The sequence below is a fragment of the Capricornis sumatraensis genome, chromosome 17 (genome assembly GCF_032405125.1).
Source record: "Capricornis sumatraensis isolate serow.1 chromosome 17, serow.2, whole genome shotgun sequence".
Lineage (NCBI taxonomy): Eukaryota > Metazoa > Chordata > Mammalia > Artiodactyla > Bovidae > Capricornis > Capricornis sumatraensis.
In genome coordinates, this window is record NC_091085.1 from 12,068,254 (window position 1) to 12,092,962 (window position 24,709).

General features: G+C 49.9%; 1 protein-coding gene across 1 annotated transcript in view; it reads right to left on the reverse strand.

Annotated features, from left to right (window-relative positions):
• Positions 1 to 2,398: 2,398 nt before the first annotated feature.
• Positions 2,399 to 24,709, reverse strand: part of FHDC1 (FH2 domain containing 1) — a 34,151-nt gene continuing 11,840 nt past the window's right edge. Inside the window, exons 4-12 of the mRNA XM_068990211.1 lie at positions 19,148 to 19,233; positions 18,960 to 19,060; positions 14,378 to 14,448; positions 14,169 to 14,276; positions 12,366 to 12,436; positions 10,194 to 10,311; positions 6,693 to 6,857; positions 2,649 to 4,677; positions 2,399 to 2,505 (exon numbers count right to left, since the gene is read on the reverse strand). Coding sequence (XP_068846312.1) covers positions 2,399 to 2,505; positions 2,649 to 4,677; positions 6,693 to 6,857; positions 10,194 to 10,311; positions 12,366 to 12,436; positions 14,169 to 14,276; positions 14,378 to 14,448; positions 18,960 to 19,060; positions 19,148 to 19,233 — 2,856 coding nt within the window. The remainder of the gene's footprint in view (positions 2,506 to 2,648; positions 4,678 to 6,692; positions 6,858 to 10,193; positions 10,312 to 12,365; positions 12,437 to 14,168; positions 14,277 to 14,377; positions 14,449 to 18,959; positions 19,061 to 19,147; positions 19,234 to 24,709) is intronic.

The window sequence follows — 24,709 nt, forward strand, 5'->3', positions numbered from 1 at the left end:
CATTCAAAATAAAAGCATGCCTCCCTCCCTCTCTACTCATTCCTGAGGCAGCCTGAGGTGAGCTGAGATTTCCCAATAGTGTCCCGAGCCAAAACACATGTGAGCGCACAGAGGCAGATTCAGACTTGCTGGCCCCATGGAGATTGCGCAAAGGTTGGCCCACAACACGGAATAACGCAAGTGTGCACGAGGTGCTGAACATTCCATGCGTGGCCCGCATATCAGATGCATGCCTGCATCCCAGGTATGGCACAAGGCCTCCGCCCGGGGCCCGCACAGTTAAATACAGGTTCTATGCTATTAAGAAGACACACATCAACAGCTCATTTTGGCTCCTGAGACGTTTGAAGCTACGGCTGCTCTATCCCAACCTTCTGGCACCTCCTGTCCACCCCATCTCCACCCTTCTCTCTGTACAGTAAATTACGCACTCTCTTACCAGGGTCACATACCCACGTCCACAGAAACAGTTGAGGAGAAAACACAAATCTCATAAACATGAACTTTATTAAACTACACATTACATAAAAGAACAAACATATAAATGGACCTTTAAATACATTCAGTTCATCTTAAAATTTATATATAAACTTATTTACATTTCTGCATTATATATTTAAATTATTTTCCAAACTTATTACCAATAAAAGGTAACAGAATGATCACCCGCTCACACAGATGCATACAATTGGTCCACAGGGCTAAGCAAAACGCCACTTCTCAGGAAACTCAGCTTATTAGATTTCAAACCAACAACTCATTCTGAAGGTGCTTTCTTCCAAGCAAGCCTTTATGTGAGACCTCCACCGTGGAAATGCTGGAGTTTAGTTCTGGAAGCTGATGCCAGGGCAGAGATGGGTTCTTGGCTGTTCACGATGACTTGGACTCTGGGTGTTGGCAGGACCCTTGAAGACCGCAGCAAAGGCCATGCCCTCACTTATGCAGACTGGGAAACAGAGGCTTAAGGAGAGGGGCTGACTTGCCTCACAGCATCAGTGAGGGAACAGGGATTTGGACCCTGCTTTCCAGGTTCTCCAAGGGGCCACAACCCTGACGCTACCCACAAACCCACAAACTTTTGACCTCTTTCACAGGCCCTAGGTTTCAAACAGTTTTGTCTGCATGGTTAAATACATGATTTTTTTTTTAAAGGCTTTTTGAGATGACGAAAAATGGCTCAGGATTCTCACAACCATATTTGTGGAGCCCTGGAAATACTGCTCAGGGCTAGTTTTATAAGAGGTTTTGTGGTCAGGCGCCTTGTTTTCCTTTTCAGTTTAGCTGACTTATGGAAGCTCAGAGTTTCCAGTTAATTTGGATGGGGGGCAACATTCTACAGGAGGGGGACTGTAATATCAACCGCATGGATTCACCAGGAATACAAACCATATTTGCCTAAACCCACCTCCCGCTGTCAGATCTGAAACAAACTTTCACTAATAAGTGATCAAGAGTGAAAAAATGGGAGGAGGGGCAATTTTTAAATAACAAAAATGTTTCAAGAATCCCCCCACTTCCCAATTAGCTAGTTGGGATGGGAACAGTGAAATTGGAACTGAGTAGTATGTTTTCCTCTTTTGAATGAAGCCTTACTTTTTTTTTTCTTCAAAATTTTCCTGATAATATAAAGTCTTCTTAAAGCAATTTCAATTTTGGTCTGGTTTTACAAACTTGACCTGGTTTTTCTCAGGATTTAAAACCATTGTACCAAAGGACAGACATCAACATTTAAAAGTATCATGGAGAGAGAAAGCGAATCTTTCTCTCCAGGCTCCAGGTTACATTAGCAAAGGAGAAAGTCTGGGTTTATTCCTCCCTGGAGGAATTAGAGTGAACACAAGTCATAGCAGCCTTCGCTCAGTGTTACAAAGACTCAAATGAGAAAACGGAGAACGGGAAAGCTGTGCTCAGCTGAACAGTCCCTGCTGACCTTCCATCAAAATATGGCACCTCTAAATTCTGGAAGCTGCAGCGTTCTCCCCGGGGCCGCCGCCCGTCTACAGAGGAGGCTTGCCCCGCAGCCCCAATACACGCGGAGCACTGGATTTCTGTCCACCAGTTTCGCTTTCCCTCCTGTTCACCTCACCAAAGGTGATGAGCAGGTGGATGAGCAAGGGAGAGTCTTCAGGAAGACGGTGCCAACCACAGGACACCCAAAGGCTTTGCGGCGGAAGTCCAGTTGCCAGCTGCACAGCATGGGCAGGAGGAACCCTGAGGCCAGGGAACTAGGAAGATAAAAAATACCTTCATCATTTTCCCCCTGGGAGGCATTTCACTCTGTGAAAGGAGCCAACTAAAACAACGTTTAATTTTATAATAGTAAAAAATGTCACTGGTATATAAAAACTGGCCCCCAAATCTTGTTACTGGTCACCTAAGAACATCAGATGATGCTGAGTCAGACAGCGACTTTGTCTGAGTCGTTCACCGCTGTGTTTGGAGGGCGGGGCTCAGCGGGTCCACCTCCGGGGCCAATCGGTCCAGCGGGGATGTGGGCCCAGCGGGCTACACCCACAGGGGCACTGGCAGGCGGCCCCAGCGAGGGGTTCTATGTGGAACAGACATTCAGGGTCGGCCTTCCGCACAAGTCAGTCCTCACCATCCGAACCCCAGAAGGCAAGCGGGGAGGGCGGACGCCCCTCACTTACGTGAGGGGTGAAGCCCCCGCCCCAGCGCCGCGCGGCCGGCCTCCTTCAGCCGGCCCTTCGGCGGGCTCTCGGCGCCGGCCCCGGGGCCCTCGGCCGACTCGGACCCCTTCCGCAGGGTGCGGGCGCTGCCGGCCCGCCGGAGGGCGCCGCTGTCCTTGGGGGCGGCGCCCTCGGGGCCGCCCTTCACTCTCAGCTGCCGCTGCGACATGGTCCGGGTGAGGCCGGGGGCTCTGGCCGGGGCGGGGGAGTCCAGCCTCTGGCTTCGAGACGAGGAGGCGACCGTGTTGCGCGCGAAGCTGGGCACCGGGGCCGGGCCCCGCGGCACGCTGGCGGCCGGCGCGGCGCGGGGCGGCTCTCCGGGGCCGTCGGGGCCCTGGGCGCCCGCGCGGCACGCCTTGTCCTCCTCGGGCTTGGGCCGCGGCACGTTGCGCACGGGCTTGGCGCTGGGCTTCCTGAAGGAGCTCCGCAGCAGGGAGGGGGGCTCCCTCCCGGGCCGGGCCGCCGGCGCCGTCGCGGGCCTCGCAGGCGACGCGTCCGCGGTCCCCCGCGTGGAGCTGCGGCGCGCCAGCGGCGGCGGCGGGGCGGGCCCGCCGGGGGCCTCGCGGGGGCCGCTCTTGGCTGCCAGGGGCGCGCGGCCGGCGCGCGAGATGGGCACGACCCTGCGCATGCTCTCGTCCTCGCAGCCGGTCAGCGTCCTCACCGGCCGCACCGGCCCCGCCGGCCGCACCGGCCCCGGCGGCCCTGCGCTCCGCCGGGCGGCCCCGGCCCGGAGCGGCGCCGCCAACGGCGGAGCCTCTCTGGGGGAGCTCCTCCTGAGGGCCGTCGCCTCCCTCCCTCTGGCCGGCCTGTCCCTGGGCGGGCCGCCTTTGCAGCTCTCCGGCTCGCTCTTTCCTGAGACGGAGGCGGGGGTGGAGGCAGCAGCGGGAGCCCCCGCAGTCGGGCTGCAGATGGGCTTGGAGGTGGCCTGACTGCCGCCCATCTCCCAGGCCCCGGGGGACGCGGAGTCCTCCCCATCGCCCGCCTGGCCCGGGTCCCCCTCTAAGGGTCTGGAGTTGGCTCCCTCAGAGCAGTCCAGGGTCAGCGAGCAGTCGCTGGTGTCCGAGATGCAGAACAGAGGCCCAGGGTCTTGGTTCCCGGGGTCGCTGCTCCCCTCAGAGAGCTGAGCTGCGCTTCTGGGCTCATAAGGGGCAGCCTCGCCATCCTGGGGGACGGGGCTGGGAGCCACTCGCGCACCTCTGCCCACGGGCGTCGTCGGGCTGCTTTTGGGGGCGCCCAGGGACTGTGGGCTCGCATCCCCCACGGACACGAGCTCCATTGGGCTGCAGTCATTCCCGGTCAGCCGGGCCGGCTCCTCCGGGCCCTTGGGAGCCTGGAGGTCGAACTGGGCCAGCCCGGTCACCAGCTCATGCTCCCTAATCCCTAGAGCCAACGGTGAGAGTGGGGGCGAGGACCGCACAGGATCCAGGCCCACCGGTGCGCTGTTCCTTTTTCGGAGGGTGCTGACCCCACTGCGCCTAGGGTGGCGTAAAGTGCAGGCGGGATCCTCGAGGTGGGCTGCAGGGAGCCAGCTAGCCCAAGCTGTGGTGGGGTGGCGGGCTTCCTCCTGGCCCTCCAAGGCCCGAGGTCTGTGCGCTAGGCTGGAGTCCTGGCCCCTCGGTTCTCCAGGCTCTCTGCAGGCTCCATCAGGTGGGACCTGCCAGAGGCAGCCCTGGGATGAGTTGCTGGGCTTGAGTTCCTCGGGGCTGCCTGTGGATCTCTCCAGGAAGCTAAGCAGCTCCCGGTCGGCCATGGTGTCCAGGGAGAGGCGGGAGCGGCGGGTGGTGGGGGGCCGGTAGGAGGGGCTGGCGGGCCTGCAGCAGAGAAAAGGGGGCAGGTCCTCCGCGCCCCTCTTGGTCAGCAGCTCCACGTCGTTCTCGCTGCTGCTCCGGCCGAATCCAAACTCCCCCGCCGTCCAGGATCGCCGCTTCTGCTCCAGCTCCTTGAGCCGCTGCAGCTGCCTCAGCTCCTGCACCTGGCGTTCGTGGTTGTCCTGAAGGTGGGGTGGAGAGGCGGGAAGATGCATGAGCCACGGGGACCGAGTGCAGTTCCAGAGCTAGCTATCCGAACACCCCACCGAGAGACACTGGCTGGAGGAGAGCCCAGAGTCACGGGCTTCACTCACTGAGGGAGACGGCCTGTGTTTGCACATGCATGTGCCGGGAGGGCTGGAGGCCTCCATTCCCCTCAAGCTGCGTGGGCATGACCAGGACACACTAGGCCTGACCCCAACCATCTGCCTAAGGTGGTCATCAGAACCCGGGGCCCAACTTCCAGTCTAGGCACTGTGCCCTCAGTGTGGGCTGTGACTGCACATGTGTCTGTGACCTCAACTCCCAGAATGCAACTTGGTTTCTAAGTAGGGCGAGACAGAAGGGACTTTCAGGAGTGCTATTTAGGCACACAGAGAAAAATACTATGGGTATTAAAAGGAGTCTGAATCAGTGTTGCCAACATACATACATATACACATATGTCTACACACACACACTTATGTGCACGCGTTCTACTTCGTGGTTGGGATGGATAAATGCAGACTCAGGGTATTAAGAGATGCCTGTGTTCTCTGAATGCTCCCTGGTAAACACCAGAAATGCCACAGAGGCTCTGTCCCTTGTTCCCGACACACTTCCCACAATCAGAGACGGGGATCTGCTTTATCAACCTTTCTGCCTTTCACCCTGCTCCAAGGAGCCAGCCCTCGCCCAACAAAACCGAACAGAACACGCGCGCACACCGAACAGTTTACTGCCTGCACTTTCATTATACTCACGCCACACAAACGTGAGGAACCCACAACCCAAATCTGTTATCATTAGTGCTTTTTACTTGAAAATCAATTTCCGCAAACAGTGGACTTTCCCTTCCAAGTGGTGCACTTTCCCTTCCAAGTTTCTGTGAGCCTCTGGCTCCAACCACCAGGGACTCTGGGCCCCTCCTGCAGCCTCGGCCTCCCCAAGGTCCCCGGGTCTTCTTTCAAGGCTGCCTGCGGAGGGCACAGGGCCAGCTCCTGGCTCTCAGGACAGCTGGGCTGAGAGCATCACACAGGTGGCCTCACAAGCGCGGAGAATTCCGGCTGGGAGTGAGGGCCTCAGGGCCAGTTTGGCCAGTACCACCCCACCAGCACCTCCCCTGCTGACCTCACTGCTTGGACAGAGGAGAGGAAACGTGGCCACAGGCTCAGCCTCCTTTTCAGTGGACAGAGAAAGGCAGTTTGGGAACTCCAGTCACTCTGAGCTACTCATTTAGGGCTGCAGAGACACTGAGCAGCCCCTCAGAGAAATTCAGCTATGGACAAACGTGTGCTTAAAACTGAGGGAAAGAGGTGCACAGGAGTATTTGGTTCCTTATCAACACCTGAAATGATGGGCTGTTGTTCTGTTTTTAGTTGGCAGATGAAAGTTTTATGTGCAAAGTCAAGAAACCCAAAGAGTTTTCTGGATTCTGCATGAACTCAGAGATTATGACCTGGAGGCTGACGGGCAAGAAGGTGGCAGTTGTGGCAGACAGCAGCCTGCTCCCTCAGTCTCTGGGCATTCTGAAGCCCACTCTGGCCAAGGACAGCCTGGTTCCCCAGATGCCGACCCCCAGATGGCTACAGAGCTTGAAAGAGGGACAAGGGGACCTTCCGATCACCCCGCTGCAACAAAGGACCCCCTGAAGGAAGAAAGTATCTCCTGGGAAGAGAGAAGGACCTTCAAAGAGATGCCTTAATAGCATGAGTGCCATCCTAAACAAACCTGCCGAACAGAATGCTTTCAGAGCATCAGCACGAGCACTGGAACGAGCAGCACACGTTAGACTTGGCAGCAGGGGCAGGCTCAGGGCGGAGAGGGCAGAGCCTCCCTGGAGCCCTGAGGGACAGCCAGGCAGCGCCACCGGGGCCAGACCTTGCTGATGCTGTGAAGCCACCGAGGCACCTTTCCGCCACAGGCAGGGGCCAGGCTGGGAAGAGGAGAGGCGGAAATCCAGAGAACTCAGAAAACATGGAGCTGCCCCGAGCTGTACCTTCACCGCTTTGTTGAATCTGATGCAGAAGTCTCTGAATATCTGCAGGCACTCGTCCAGCTTCACGGTGTCCTTGTCTTCACAGAAGAAGTCGATGAGGGTGTGGGCCTCGTCCTGGAGCTCTCGCTTCCATCGCTCCAGCTCTGCCAGCTTTTCCAGGGCAAACTGCGGGGGAGGCACAGACGGCAGATGTGGAGTTGAGCACTCGACGGCTGCCAGGGGCCCAGGGCTCAGTCTCAGATCTCATGGCAGGGCCCCCAGAGCCGACAGTGGAGTAAGTCACCCCAAACAAAACTCCAGGGAGCAAGGTGGACCCCTGTGTCGGGGGAGCCAGAGGAGGCCGAGGAGCTCTAACCTGGAGGCTGTCACCCAGTGTCCCCCTGTAATGTCACTGGACACGTGGCACTGGCATAGTGGGTGTCATTAAGGGGAACCCCGTCTGCCTCTGTTCTTCCTGCCTTCATGACTGAGTCACACACTGGTCGTGGGTCTGCGTCAGGGTCCCAGAGGTCCCCTGTGTTGACCAGTTGTCTTATTCACAGTTGGGAAGGGTTTAAACTTAATCCCAAATGACTGCAATTAGGTTCATACAGAAGCCTCACGTGCTTTCTTTTTCAGTGGGAAACAAGGATTTTATGAAGAAGGCATGCATGGGGTATATGCCTTTATGAAATCACACTTTAATTGGGTTGGCCAAAAAGTTTGTTCAGGTTTTTCTATAAGTTTTTTCCCCTGAACAAACTTTTTGGCCAAACTGATATTTGAGAAACTTCTTCCTGGGTAGGGGGCCAGGCCTGGGCAACAGTGACGCTGTGGGCTGCTCCCTGGCCGCTGGGCTTGAATCCGGAACCCAAAAGAGAATCTCAAGAGAAAGAGAAAGTTTAAGAAGACGCGCTCCTTCCTATCCCCTCCACGCACCACCCCCTTTCAAAGCCCTTTTCTCACACCAAATGCCTTTGAGAGGCAGTAGGAAACCAAAACTATTTAGGAAACCAAATGCCAGAGAAAGGAACCATCTGAGTCAGTAGCCTGAGGCAGTGTGTGCGTTCACGCTGTGTTTTCCTTCGTGGAGGAAGGGTATTAATGGAAGGATAAATCTCTGCCTGTCGTGCTTGCACAGGGGGAAAGATGGATCCTAGCCAAGAACAGCTCAACTGCAGAAAAACAGGACTTTGCGACAGGAACCTTCACGGGCGCTGACTCTACCTGGGCCATCTTGTCGTCAGATGCCGTGGGGACGGCAGAGCGCCTGGACGCTTGCATGCCCCCCGGGACTTGGAGAACAGAGCCTAAAAGCCACCACGCTTGGAGTCACTGCCCAAGAGCTGGTTTCTGAACTCTTCCCTCACGGTTGGGGCCGCAGATGAAAAAGTTCAAAGCAACGCTGGCAAAGCATGAATGACAGATGGGTGGTTGTGGCGGCCAATTCAACTTCAACTCAAACTTGTCTGCTATGGAGTATCAAAGTCCACCCCAGTGCACTTGACACTTCTCACCCCAAGGGTCAAAATGTGAAACAGACCTGCAATAGCAGATCATTTTTCCACTCCAAACCCTCAATGGGGCTCCCCTGGGGGCTCAGTAGTAAAGAGCCTGCCTGCCAGTGCAGGAGACACAGGTTCAACCCCCGATCCAGGAAGATCCCATATGCCGTGCAGCAACCAAGCCCATCCGCCACAACTATGCAGCCTGTGCTCCAGAGCCTGGGAGCCGTAAGTGCTGGAGCCCGCCCGACCTAGAGCCGTGCTCTGCACCGAGAGAAGCCACTGCCGTGAAAAGCCCACACAACTGGAGGAAAAGCCAGAGCAGCAACGAAGACTCAGCACAGCCAAAGTAAGAAATGAAAACACAATGCTTTTAAAGCCCTTCCATCGTTCCCCACCTGGCTTAGACAGCAAATCTTTCAGACTGGCGTTCAGGGCCTTCTATGGCCTGACCCTAACCTACATTAACAACTGTATTTCCCCTATTTAAAAAGAAAGTAAACTTGAGAAAAATATTCCATAGCTGTATGGAATATTTCGCTTACACAGATAAAAATGAGTACCAGGAAGATGAGTTTCGAGTGAATCTCATATAAGAACCGAGAAACAGGCCTCCAGAATGCGCCTCTGCACGTGTGACGGGCCTTCTCCTCACACTCCTGGATTGTTCCATTTGTCTCAACAGGCTTATTTATTGCTGAGTGTTTTCCTGGCTCCTGTTCATGTGATTCTGTGGTGAGGTCTACTTAGTTGTCTCAGAGAAGAAAATCTGTGCACTTTTCAGGGAAAATTAAAGTTCAGTGACGTTTGAAAGAAAATACAGAATATGTGTTTAATAATAAAAACCAACTCCCAGCAGAGCCAAACAAAATCAGGTGTTCCCTGATGGGAGCTGCAGCTCACAGCATCTGATGTGGCTTCGTTTCAAGGAAACCAGGGGAGGCTGGGGCTGACCTTGGTCTGATCTTCAAGCACACGGTCCCTTTCCCACCTCCCAGGGCGGCCCTGCCTCACATATCCTGGCCCACAAGCCTCAAAGCCCTGACGCCGAGATTTCAGACCTGTTTGGCGAAGGCAAATTGAGTAGCACACCATTTCCTGAAGACTGAAAGCATGAAGAGGTGCCACTTCTTCTTTTTTTTTTTAAATAAGGAAGATAAAAGAAGTATGTCAGACTATGTGATTAGTGAGTCACGATGAGCTGTCACAAACAGGTCCACTCTGCCGGGTTCTGTTGACGTTACTCGGGGCAGCTCCCACCACACCCTGTGGGCCGGAGGATCTAGGGTGCTGGGAGGCCCTGGCTCCAGCGTGCTCTCCTGCCTCCCTATAAAACATGCCAAAACGGAGCTTGTTTCTTCCACAGAAACAACTGAAGGAACAACAGGTGCTCAGGTGTCTTTAATGAGAACCTCATTCTGACATCCAGAAGTTTAACTGGGAGGCAGGAACTCCAGAACTGAGCTTTCAAACCAAAACCTGAGTCGCCAGGCAGCAGCAGCCGCCAAGCGTAAGCATAAGTGATCCCAGTCCACGAGGGAGTGGGTGCCATCCTGCAGACCGAGCCGAAATAAACAGAGACCCCATCTCTAACCAAGCTCAGGGTCAGACATACTGCATATCCTCTGCCAAAACACCAATCCAGCAAAGAACGCATGCTCAGCTGCTCAGCAGTGTCCAACTCTGCGACTCCATGGACTGCGGCCCGCCAGGCCCTTCTGTCCGTGGAATTTTCCAGACAAGAATACTGGAGTGAGTTGCCATTTCCTCCTCCAGGGGATCTTCCTGACCCAGGGATCGAATCTGGGTCTCCTGCGTCTCCTGTATGGCAGGCGGATGCTTTACTGCTGAGCTACCGGGGATGCCCCCATAAAGACTGAAGTATCAAGCTCCTTTGACTGGCTTGGGAGGAAAACATGAATGGGAACCTGCTGCTTCCACAAACACAGCCCTGCAAACCTAAGTGGCCTCACGGCCACTGAGGAGGCGATCAGAGAGACTGACTCGAGTCACTCACCTGAAGGAAATCTTCCATCTGCTGACACAGCTCTCGATCCCGCTGGATGTTCTCCTTGAGAGACTTCGTCCTGACAAAGAGCGAGTGCAGCTCTGCCTCCGTGTTATCCAGAGATAATCTGAAAGAAAAAAGGAGAGAGTGGGCAGCTGGCACTGGGGTTGAGGGGGCGGCCACCCCAGGCACATCAAACAAGAACCTGGAAATAGAGGGGAGGGCTGCTGCAATCACCTTTACCACTCTCTATATTTATAGTTCCCTCTTATGTTTTTCTAAGAGGCGATTCTTTCCTAAAGACACATAGTGGTTCAAAGACAGTGGGCTGTAATTTTGTTCTTGCTGGAGAGATAACCACTTCCGAAGCTTTTCATAAACTCTCAACAGCTTTATGCCACCAGCATTAGCATCCAGCAGGACTCACATACTTATACTTTCCTCTGGCCACAAAAATGCAAATACAAAAGCCCTAACCCATGAAAAGCAAGGTGGCGGCACATGCTGATAACCAGGACGTTACCGAGGATGCAGAGACCCTGCACAGACTGCACATTGCCTGCCACAAGCAACCAGAGTCAGTCCTCCGGGTCTTGGAGAGAATGGACACACAGCTAAGAGTTCTGCAGAGAAACGGAGGGATTGCTGGCAAGGCTTTTGTTATAAGCGTCACACCGAGATTAATAGAGCATGAATGATGTTCATGTCACCTGGTAAAGTGAACAGGGGAAGCCTGAGTCCAGGAGGAATTCAGTTAGCACATTCACAGATCAAGATGCTTTCAAGCTCCACTGTCAATTCTAACTTTTCTTTACACAGGAGTGGTCCACCTTCGCTGGCACCCACCTATGTCCTACTCATACTTCACTTTCCAGTTCAAAGAAACCTTAGTAAGTTTTTCCTAAGACAATATCTAGCTAACCTTCCCCATCTAACTCTGACCAGAAATGGGACCTTTATTTCTATGTGTATCTCTTAGAAACATTTCTGTGTTGGAAGGAGGAAAAAATATTTCCACGCAAATTTCTTTTAGTAATTCAAAAGTGAAAACAGTTTACACCTTAGCAGATGCCCATTCTGTACGAGGAATGCTCTGGTGATCTGTAAATATGAACTATACCAACTGTTCACGCTTAGGACTGATCCTCTCACTTTGGGAAAGACGTCATCGATGGTTAGATGTTCTCAGGCAGTAACCCTGAGATGCGGGCCAGTGGTGGGCGGGGCTTGAGAAGCTCTGGTGAGTGTTTATGCATCTGGTTCACAGCTGTCCCAGCTGGATAGAGTCCCTCAGATAACAAGCAGATGACATGCGCTGGGCTGATACGTGAGGTGGCTGCTGCTGCCTGCTCACGGGACACGGCTGTGGCTGTGGGTATCGTTCCCCAGCTCCGTAATCAACAGTGCCACTGGGAACCTGAGGTCAGCCATGGCAGCAGTATTTATACCACGGAAATCAGCAGTAGCTACAAATCAGGACCTTTTACCTTAAAAAGCTGGCTATGGGACATTACCACCATTTAACACTTACATGCACGGGTATGCACTGTAAATTTAAAAGCACAGGACTCAGAATGGATACACAGATTATAGCTCCATTAAAATACACATCTATATGGGGGTCAGAAGCAAAGAGCAGCGATGTAAATAGAGCGTTATGTTTGTCAGATACTTTCTCTGTAAAGGTGAGTGACTAATTTAAAACAAGATCCTTTCACAGCCCTTGATATGGTTCCAACTTCTTTTAATGCAATAGAAAGTAAACGTACCATGTTAGATTCTAAAGGAATCAGTGACGTAGGGCCCTGAGAGCTTGACTGATGTATACCAGCTCCAAGTACTGTGTTCTTTGAGCCCTGTCTTTTGGGTGTGGAGGTATTTGAAGTTCTTAATCCATATACATACATTTTTACACTGATGATATTCATTAGAATAAACTGCAATAGGGGTTTTTTTTTAGATTAAAAATAAAGATTAATTTTTCAAAACCCCCATAATTCCAAAGGTGCACACACACCTCTATAACCAAATGAAAGAAAGGTCTGAAGTTCAACTAGACAAAACTTTTGAAAGTTCAAACCTGAATCCAGAAGTTGTATAATATTCATCAGGTTTTATAAGAAGGTAGTTAAGGAAAAAACAACCAGCCACGTTTGTCTCACCATATTCTTTCTTGCTTACCTGGCAGCCTCCTGAACATGAAGCAATTTTTCAGAAAAATTTAGAAGCACAACATCTTTCTTTTGGGCTTCCTGGAACAAAAACAGAATTTTCTCTCACTCTATGGGGACAAAACTGGAATTTTATCCACTACATGGAGAAATTCTTCTCAGGGCTTAAAGGAACCCTAAAATCACTGTCCCCCTCTAAGGCTTGATATAGTCAAAGTAACTCCCAGAGACACAAACTCAGTCTGACATTCTCAGTAAGACTGGGCAGAAATCTCCCACTTTCAGGAAACATTTAACTTCCCGGAGCAACTGATCCTGACATGAAACACAACACATGCGTGTGAAAACTCAGCGGAAGGAGGAGGCGGCTTCGCAAGACCCACCGCTCCTAAAAGAATCCAATCTATCCTGCTGAAAACCACCACACCTATGAGGATGCCTCTGTGTGACCCAGCTAGTAGCAGCTGTTAGACCAGTCTGCAAACTGAGCTTAATTAGACGGCACAAGGCCATGGAGGAGTCTGGACCCTTCCCCTGTTCAGAGGGTACAAGGAAGGCAAGTATGAAGGGGGCAATTTGCAACTCAGGACACCTCCCCACGAGGGGCAGGAGCCAAGTCACACAGAGCACCTGGATATGGGGATCTAACAGGGCTGGGGAACACATTTTCTGGTCTTAATGTCCTGAAAATGGACTCTTCAGTTAGTACCAAGTGCAACATGCCCTCTGTCTTCTGAAGAATATAGTAATAATAGGGTGTATTATTTATGGAGTGGTTACTATATTCAGAACACTGAGTTAATAATCACACTCTGGAATTATCTTCCTCCGCCTTCTCAATTACCTAGTTTTGAGGTTATCACTCCCTGCCCCTCATCATTAGATGAAGAAATTGAGGAACTTAAGGCTTACATAACTTGTGTGAGGAAGTACAGCTAATAAAGGACAGGTCAAAAATCTCCCTTTGGTCCTGTTCAGAAGCTCACATTTAAGCCTGCAACATAGCCTTCCTCCCCGGTTATGTCTACATGATTGCTGTCAAAACAACAAGGAGATTCAGCAGGAAAAACGAGCCCGCACAATTCGTTATTTGAGATAATTCAACAAAGAGGAAGCTGTCCTTGGCTATCTTTGGCTTTGTGACTAGTTATCTGGGGGTCACACAGACCCAGTCCGTGTGTGCAAGTGGTGGACAGGGTTCAGACCCCAGACTCTGCGTGGGTGGCAAGGCTCCCTCACCCCCAGTTCACAAAGAAAACGAAGTGACCCATCCTCTCATTGCTCTGACCCCTCACTCTTTACGCACAACTGGTCAGACTCCAGTCAACTCAACACTAGGAAGAAATGTTTCAACACCCAGGCCTCTGCTCTCTATCCCATGGCATTACTCGGATTCTCAACTCTCTCAAACGATGAACGCCAGCTTCCACCCAGAGGCACCCCTATTTCTCTTCTCTCTCCACTCCAACCCATCCCCCACAATGCCTCATTCTCCTAGAAAAAACATCCCTGGTCATGCCATGATGATGTGTACAAACCACTGCTGGCTCACCAGTGCTAATGCGTGAAATCCAGACTCCCCAGCTGTGGGTGTGAATCCTTCATCACCTGGCTTCACCAACCTCTGTGCCCAGTCCTGACCCCTCACCTCCCTCCAGCCCTGTAACTCCAGGCGCAGCTCAACTCAGGAATCTGCACACAGAGCCTTCCTGGCATCTACCATGCCCTTTTCTGACTGTTTGATGCCACCTCACACCTCTGAAAAACTTCACAGCGGGGGTGCACGAACACTCTATCAGTCACTTCCACATACCTGTGCAACAAAGTGCAGGAGATTCATCCCAGGTTTGTTTGCTTTTGTGTCTGCCAATTTGAGCAAAGAAGACAGTTTAAATCCTACCGCATTGCCAGCATACCCTCCCTAAAGAAGACAAATCAAAAGAAAAAAAAAATATACGCACTTTTAGACAGACAAATAAAGTTGGAAATGCAACATTAAAAATTTTTTTGAACTTTACTTACTGCATTCATGATATTCCCTGCTTGTAGCACCAAGTGTAATATGGAATGTAATTCCTCACACGACATCAGCTCTGCCAGAGAGAACACACCACGGTGCCTTAGAGAAGCCTGCAGCTCAAACACGCGTAAGACAGCTACCACACCCAAATTTAAGTGTGTCTGAAGCAAACTCTGACCCTAAACTGTGTAAAAGACTGAAACAAAGCAGCATGGTATATCTAATGTACCACCGGCTACTGGTGGTGCCCAGCCTAGTATTAAACTGGAAATCAGATATGTATGACACTTAAGTGTCCCATATACTTCAATGATGAAAATTTTCAAGGAGCAGAAAATACAAAAATCTTAGGAAAAGCAGCATACTGTATTATAGGAATAATCTCCTCAACAGTTATGTCTTTGTTTTCTCCTTTATATCCTTTGAGATTGTGTTTATGGACTATAAAAATGAATCGTAAGCAGCATTTTGCTTAGCTGATGAGCTGTGAGGAGATACAAAATAAACAGGCTGGCATGATACGTAAATAACTTGCAAAGCTCCAACTCTCAGAGGCAGGTACCCAGAGAATCTTTCCACTGTATTCAAAATGAAACATTTTATTTGGATTGGCTTAAAGGTTTCAAAAGGAACTCCATCACTGCCATATTGGCAAATCAGTTCTTTAAGCATAAAGCTTCTGTATTATCCACCAAGACAAATAAACAATATTAAAATTTGTTAATGTATTTGAAAAGATAAAGAGATAATTTAATTATTAAAATTATAGTAGATATAGGTAATATAATGTCATCTATGATACTGGTAATGTTCTCCATTATGTCTGGTATTACTTTCAAAAAGTAACACATGGATCACTGCCTATAATGTGTTATCTAAGAAGGCCAGGTTTTAAAGGGTAACCAGATAAAAAACATTTCCACGGTGCCCACAAATTTGCATTGCTTAGTATGAAAACACATTCTTCCATCTCTATTTGAACAGAGGAAACAATCCGTTCAAAGCTGCTGCTTTAGTCTTAGTATAGGAAGAAATTTTAAAAGGGCTCCATATTGAAAGAAGAAAATGCCCTTAATTCTTAGCTTCTTCTCTAAATGAAGAAAAGATAATGAGCTGAAGGAAATACGACTTAATGTCAACACAAGTCAGAGTCACTAAGCAGGGAAAACAAATAGGAATGAGCAGTGGACCACAGCAACTAGAGATCTAGAAAGTGGCCAGGAGGAAATGAGGTCAGGGACCCCAGCGGACAAAGGGAAGCAGGAGTCCAGGGAGCGCCGGAGACTCTGCCCCAGAGATGGAAGCAGGAGCTGCGGCCAGCATTCTCCCCGGCCTGCCTGCAGGAGAGCAAGTCCCCACTCTGTGGAGAAGGCGTCAGAGCGGCCCGAGGAGGCTCTCCATGGCGGCAAGTGCAACTCAGCACGCTGTCCAAAGGACCAGAAACGGCCCGCTCGCTCCTCTCAGACGGGAGCGTCTGGGGGGGACCTGGGGTGCGGAAGACTCCACTGGGGAGGGGTCAGGAGGCAAGGAGGCCCGCTTCCCAGAGAGCAGGGCGCAGGGGCAGAGCCGCCCACAGAGGCCGGAGAGTGGGGGGCACGGGCGGGCGGGGCCCAGGCTGTGAGCACATGCCACCATACACACACATGACGCACACCACGCGTGCACCGTGTACACAGGATACACACACCACACAGAGAACACGCAATATACACGTATGCTACACACACCACACACACGACACACACCATGCGTGTATAGTGTACACAGGATATACCACACAGAGAACACACAATATACACGTACACTATACACACCCCACACACACTAAACACACACATGACACACACCACACGTGCACAGTGTACACAGGATACATACACCACACAGAGAACATGCGATATACACATACGCCACACACACACCACACCTCACACCTCACACACATGACACACACCACACGTGTACAGTGTACACAGGATACACACACCACACAGAATACGCTATACACACACCACACACACTAAAAACACACAACATACACCACACACACAACCACACAGAGAACACACAACATACACAAACACTATGCACACACCACACACACTAAACACACACATGACACACCACACATGCACAGTGTACACAGGACACACACACCACACAGAGAACACGCAACAGACACATACACTACACACACCCCACACACACTAAACACACACACGACACATGCCACGCATGCACAGTGTACACAGGATACACACACACCACACAGAATATGCTATACACACACTAAACACACACAGCATACAGCATACACACAACCACACAGAACACACAACATACGCATACACTACGCACACACCACACACACTAAACACACACATGACACACACCACACATGTACAGTGTACACAGGACACACACACATCACACGGAGAACACGCAATATACACGTACACTACACACACACACCCACACTAAACACACACATGACACACACCACGCGTGCACAGTGTACACAGGACACACACATCACACAGAGAACACGCAATATACACATACGCTACACACACACCACACACACTACACACACATGACACACACCACACGTGCACAGTGTACACAGGACACATCACACAGAGAACATGCAACATACACATATGCTACACACACACCACACGCACTAAACACACACATGACACACACCACACATGCACAGTGTACACAGGATACACACATCACATGGAGAACACACAATAGACACGTACGCTGCACACATCCCACACACACTACACACACGACACACACCATGTGTGTATAGTGTACACAGGATACACACACCACACAGAGAACACGCAATATACACGTACACTATACACACCCCACACACACTAAACACACACATGACACACACGTGTGCAGTGTACACAGGATACACACACCACACAGAGAACACACAATATACATGTATGCCACACACACCACACACTACACACACATGACACACACCACGCGTGTACAGTGTACACAGGATACACACACCACACAGAATACGCTATACACACACCACACACACTAAAAACACACAACATACACCACACACACAACCACACAACACACAACATACACAAACACTACGCACACACCACACATACTAAACACACACATGACACACCACACATGCACAGTGTACACAGGACACACACCACACAGAACACGCAACATACACATACACTACACACACCCCACACACTAAACACACACATGACACATGCCATGCATGCACAGTGTACACAGGATACACACAGACCACACAGAATATGCTATACACACACTAAACACACACACAACATACAGCATACACACAACCACACAGAGAACACACAACAGACACATACGCTACACACACACCCCACACACTAAACACACACATGACACACACCACACATGTACAGTGTACACAGGATACACACACATCAAACGGAGAACACACAATATACACGTACACTACACACACCCCACACACACTAAACACACACATGACACACACCACGTGTGCACAGTGTACACAGGACACACATCACACAGAGAACACACAATATACACATACGCTACACACACACGACACACACTACACACACACGACACACACCACACATGCACAGTGTACACAGGACACACATCACACAGAGAACATGCAACATACACATATGCTACACACACACCACACGCACTACACACACACATGACACACACCATGCGTGCACAGTGTACACAGGACACACACACACCACACAGAGAACACACAACAGATACATATGCTACACACACACACCACACAGTAAACACACAGATGACACACACCACACATGCACAGTGTATACAGGACACACACACATCACAGGGAGAACATGCAACATACACATACGCTACACACACACCACACACTAAACACACACAACATACAGCACACAGACAACCACACACACCACCCACGAAACATACACCACACACACACACACACACACACACACGTTCAGAAAGCTAGTCTAGGCGAGGAACAAGAGCACGCTGCGAGCAACAGGCTCATTCCTGAACCTGAGAGAGGAGCTCCCCCAGCGGCTCCGACGGTAGAGTCTGCCTGCAGTGCAGGAGACCTGGGTTCAATCCCTGGGCCCAGAAGACCCCCGGGGGAAGGGAATGGCCGCCCACTCCAGTACTCTTGCCTGGAGAATCCCATGGACAGAGGAGCCTGGTGGACTACAGCCCATGGGGTTGCAAAAGAGGCAGAAACAACTGAGCGACTAACACGTTCCCTTTCTGAGATGAAATAACTTTCTTTTATTGGAGGATAATATGCTAATTAATTGATTGACTGGTCAATTAATTAAATTAATTAACGGGGGTAGTAAATGGAGCTAAACCTTAAATACCATCCTTGGTAACATGTCATTTCCCTTTTAAGAGTGTATCAGAAATGGAACTTCCCATATCTACAACTTTTCATTTGAACAGTTTTTAAAAAATAGGCTGCTACCAAAATTAATAAAAACAAATTACCCAAAGCATCATGCATTTACTCACCTTTTGTAGCGTTCCTTAGAATCGTCATATCTGTGTATAGAGAAGAACAAGAAGGCAAAAATTCCTTCTTTAGCACCATGGCTTCAATCCGCAGGGAATAGCTGAAAAACAAGAAGCGAGCTGTAGCGTGTGATGCTTGTTGACCTGAGAACTGTGAGCTGCCAAAAGCAGAGATGGGTGGTCCTTACTTTGGCACCTGGATTAAGCAGTGCAGAAAGGAGTCTGCCAGGGACAGCTTGGCCACGTCTCCACTGAACGCCTTTAGTTTCTTTATCTGAAAGACAAATGGAAAAGGGGGTGGGGGTCAAGGAAAAAGGACCAATGATTGAAACACAGCATTATTTTAAATTCCACCTTAGAATTCCTTCCAGAAAATAAGGATTTCAGAGCTAAATTCAAATTAGTAAACATGCAGACCTAAGGAAAGACGAAAGAAAGTCATCGACTAGTTTGCTGTTTCAAAGAAACCCAAACAAGCAAGTTAGGGAGAGGAGAGCTGCGTCACTCATGTGGGTATGAACAGTCCCACACAAACCGGAGAGCCGGAGCCACTGGAGAGTCCTCAGGGGTTACTAAGGGAGCCAGACAGAGGGTCATCCCAGGATGGAGATGCTGAGTAAGTCATAAGCTGGAGGGGAGACCCCGTCTGGAAAAAGAAAGACGAGACTCGATATATACAGTCACTCTAGCAGAGCCTAAGTGACAAATGAAATGTCTCATTATTTTGAGTATTTCGGATATAAGATACTCAGATGGGGGGCGGGATGGCTAACACAGATCTTCCTTCTGAGATCAAGCTCCCCTTCACATTCAGCAGCTTTATAGGAAGGGACCACTGGATGTGGAGGTGAGTACGCACTGGCTTTCCAGCAGGAAGCTAGAGAGGAAAATGTCTTAAACAATTGAAAGATGTCAAGATCTTCCCCTCTGAAAAAGAGTCAGGTAAGGATCAGTAGAATCCCACTTCTATAAATTAAGACAAGAAGCCTCTATGCCCTGGCCCTCCAGGCACATGCTACAAACAAGAACAAGATGAGCCAGGCATCGACACGAGGTGAGGGAATCACAGTATCTCTTGCATCTGCTGCTCATTCTCATTTCCTAAAATGTCCACAGTGAACATGCACTAGTCCTGTAAAAAGTTAAACTAAACTAGAAGTTATTAAATGCACACATATTCCTTCAACTGTGGTAAAGGAAAAAAAAAGCATTCTGACACAGGAATATAACAGCTAGCAAGTAGGGATGCAGGCACAGAAAGTTCTCAAACTGTGCCTTCCCCACACAGAAAACAGGACCAACCCCAAACACACTCCTGTCCACTGGACTGGAGTTTCCCAACACAAACACTTCACGGTCAGTAGCACCTTAAGACTGCTAGAGTTCTGTAATAACCTATATGGGCAAAGAGTCTGAAAAAGAATAGATGTGTGTACACGTATAACTGAATCACTTTGCTGTACACCGGAAACTAACACACCAATCAACTCTACTCTAATTAAAAGCAAACAAACAAGAAGACGTAGAGTCAAGCTGATAGTCTATCCTTGCAGCTAACTGTTCCCAGTAAGCACTTAACACTTTATAAAGCTTTCTCTTTCCTATCCCCTGAATTATGCTAGGTGCCCATAATAAAAACCTAATTTTCAAACCTCTTGAAAAATAGGAATTAACCGTTCAAAAACAGGGAGGAGGGAGTATTTGCGAAGATCCCCAAACTGAAACATCTGCATCAATTTCTTTTCTGAAATACAAAATGTGACAGTGCAGACACACACCCCAGACTCCCCAGCATTAAGTCTGGGCCTTCAGACTGCATTTTCTTCCTGATGGGCAAAACCAGCCATTTATGGCACTGCATTATTTCCCCTACCTGTAGGGCCTCAAAGTGGATTTTCCGTTTTCAGCCTTACTAAGTTTAAGGAGAGATGGAACTTCTGCATTACTTAAACCCAAACTAGTGCCCAGTTTCTGAACTGAAAAAGCCACAAGATGAATTCTGATCCCTCTTGAGCTGGAGTCTAACGATTTACCATATATGGGCAGGGGCAGAGCGGGGTTGTCTGTGTCTTTTACAAGACCACATATGTAGCATGGGCCAAACTTCTGAGAATCACAGCACGGCTTCCTGTCTGAAGCACAGGAACAGGTCATGCGAAGTACACTTGGTAGATATTTCTGTTAAACATGTGCTGAACGGTAAATGAACAATGATTAATTGCCTTCTCTTATATAATGAGTGAAAAATGTTTATGGAGTTTAAGAAAATAGTGATACTAAAGATAGTATTTGGTTTAAATGCCATGTATACAGCTCTTAATTCCATTTCAAAATGAGATTTATGTTCATTAAGAGGGATTACTGTGCCTTCACAGTGAGGGAGGTAAAAAAGAGAGGTGGACAAACCCTGTAATTATTGTGTATTCTCATCACCATCAAAAAGCATTTATCAAACGTTGTTAGGCATCATTTTCTTGGCTGAGCCGAGGGACTCTCATTATGACCCGGCTGTGCCCGGTTTCTGCCCTGACAACAAACAGCCTGCTCCTTAAGACTCATGCATTCCACAGAGCAGGCCTCCTCCATCCGGCTAAGCCCGCTCACATGGCCGTGAAGCAGCAGGGTTTCCCACCAAACAGCAGACCCACCAACAGAAGACCCCAGGGCTTCCTCCTCTCCCAGGAGCAGAGTGAACAAACAAGGTAAGAATGAGGTGATAGACACATCAGGAGGGGCAAGTCAGCTTGCTGCTACAGACAGCAGCGCCACCTCCAGCCCCAAGTCCCTGATGCTGAGCCGGCAGAAGGGCACCGGCACCCACAGAGGGCACGGCTCCTTGTCAAGACCCCTCTCGGGGCCCAGGCGGGGAACATGCTTTCATTTCTGGGTCTACCATCTCCCTCTTCCCTGGGAGCTCAGTTGGTAAAGAATCCACCTGCAATGCAGGAGACCCAGGTTGGACCCCTGGGTCAGGAAGATCCCGTGGAGAAGGGAATGGCAACCCACTCCAGTCTTGCCTGGGAAGTGCCATGGACAGAGGAGCCTGGCAGGGTTGCCAGGAATTGGACACGACTTAGCAATTAAACCACCACCATCTCCCTCTACAAGTTTTAAACACGAGTCTGAGGCAAGACGAACAAAATGTGCCAGATAAAAAGCTTTGTGGTAAAGGGCAGAAAACACCAGGAAACAAATGAACCCAGGTGAGCTGGTGGCCAAGCCGGTCCTGTTCACCAGCTCAGCTGCTGCTGATGGTGTCACTGTGCTGACACACTGGTGCCTCGGTTCCCTGTGAGAGCGGAGGTGACGCAGGCCTGGGGGGCTGGCCTGGAGCAGGCAGGGGGTGGGGAACCCTTGTCCTTCCTTCCTCACAGGGAGGTGGCGAGGGTGGCCCAGGGGTCAGATGAGTCAGGCCAAGCCCCCCGCCCTCCGGGGCCCATCAGTTCTATGGCACCGGATGGGGTCTTGTCTGTTACCTGAGGAAGAGCTTACAATGTCACTGTGTGGATCAAATGAAAAAAACACACCCAGCCCCCACAGGGATGATTTACCGACTTTCTGTGTGCCAGAGCCGGGCTGAGCACTCGCTCCCTGTGGCCCTGGCTTGTGCCAGGAACTCGGGGCACGCAGTCAGTGCATGGCCCCTCCCTGTGCCTGAAACGAGCACGGGACGTACCCCTCGGGCTGAGCAAGGTGCAGTTGTGCACCCGCTGATACATTGGTTAGCGTGTTTCTGCCGCATTCCTCAGCCTCTTTCACTGGGCCCTGCCTCCTCCTTGGCCTCTTCTCCAGCTTCTGCCCCCCACCAGGGCTCTAGGGTCGCCCCTGTCTCGTGGGGGTCCGGGGCGGCCAGAGCCGCCCAGCACTCATGGCAAAGCCAGCCTGTCCCTGCAGGGCAGCGGTCGGGAGGTGGCTCCTGCCCAGGGAGGCACACAGCCCCCAGGGAGGGGCTGAAGGAGGGCTGCCAGGCAGCCTTGGGGACTGTCAGGGTGTTCCTGCTGCAGGAAGCTCAGCTCCCGGAGGAGGGTGTGCCCCGTCAAAGGCCAGGAGGCGGGAATGTAAACGAGCAGAGTGTGACCGAACTTGTCAAATATACAGACCGAGGGGGGCCCTGCAGGGGAAGGGGACGGCGGGTCCCGGGGCTGGGAAGGCCCTGCAGGACCCCAAGGCCTCAGCGGGACCCTGTCTCGACTCTGGGGTCAGCCGATCATCTGCAGCTGAGAGTGCCTGGGGATCCTCAGGGCAGCGCTGGGGTGGGTTTTGGTCACCTCGTCCTTAACCACCTCTTCCCTCTGAATTATTCCCACATACAAAAATACAGGATTCTTGAAAACGAGAGGTTGGACAGCTAAGTTGCTTCTTTGGAAGATCCCTAAGTCTTCCACAGCCTTTGCATTCAAAGATTTTTCAAACGTAATTTTCAATTGCCTCTGATTTTTAAATTAGGAAGGAAGATAATAAGGAAACCATATCTAACCTCCTCCCTCTTCAGTGGCATAAAGCTGGCAGCCTCCCCTCATGCTTAACTCCCACTGAGTTGGAAATTCAGAGCTCTGTTAGGAAGGTACTGGAGCCGGGCTCAGGAGCAGGCATGAGAAATGCCCAAGCAGGAATAAAGATTTCTAGAGCAACCAAATCTTCTATCCATCCTAATAAAAGATATTGAGTACACCTGAAACACAATACCGTAAATCAATATAGTTCAATTACAAAAAAAGATTTTGGAATGTCTTTCTTCACAAAAAAGATTAAGGAGTGTTCAGTAGGTAGGATCCAGGGTGAACTGTGATCTGATGTACTTTAACCTCAACTCTGTAAGACCCTTTCCTAACAGTAACAAATGCTGTTAACTAATCCTGGCTTTGGAAAATGACAATTAACCTGCGAACAGAAACCTGAGGTGAAGAGAGCAGCTCAGAATACCTGAAGACCCAGTCGCCCACCAAGACCCTCAGCCTGGCACTGTGAAGTCAGCACAGAGACGAAAAGAACAAAGCATAAATACATTGTTTTTGGTTATTAATGGCGCTAAAATCAAGTTCCGTAAATTATGTCTGGGAAAAGGAGAGAGCCTGGGGAGGGAGGAACCAGCAGCGTATGGTAAGAGCGTAACTTACACTTTTTACTTTATAAGACTTTGTATTGTTCAAATAGCACGTATTTATTTAGCCTTTTAACGAATTTTTTTTTCAAGGGTCACTTATTCAGAAATAGTGTCACACTTCTGGAAGGTTTTACAAAACTGTCTTTCTCTCTTTTTTAAGCTCCTAATCATGCAAAGATTCAGTTAAGTCAGCCCCTGCAAAATCAGTAACTTTATTTACACTGTGGCACTATATTGTCACCATAGCCATCTCCATCTTCAGTCAATTAAAATATACAATATCTATTAACAATTTACCTACCTCTTAGTTTTTAAAGCATTTTTATTCAAAAGTGGTCAATCTTTCCTTTTTTTTAAAAAAAAATGCATTATCAAACAACCCCAGGTACACCCTAGGCAAAGATCACCTTAGCTGACAGAAAAGGGAACTAACATTTATTGAGCTCCCCTGTGCCAAGTACCACATTAGATTCATAACGAGGGCTTAATCATCTCAACAATTCAATGAGGTAAGCCTCATTATCCTTATTTTACAGGCGAGGAAACTAAAGTTCACAGGACTTAAGAAACTTGCCCACGTTCTCAATTAAGGGAAGGCATGTCAATTTAAACCTAGGTTCTTTACCTCTATAACTTGTACTCTTTC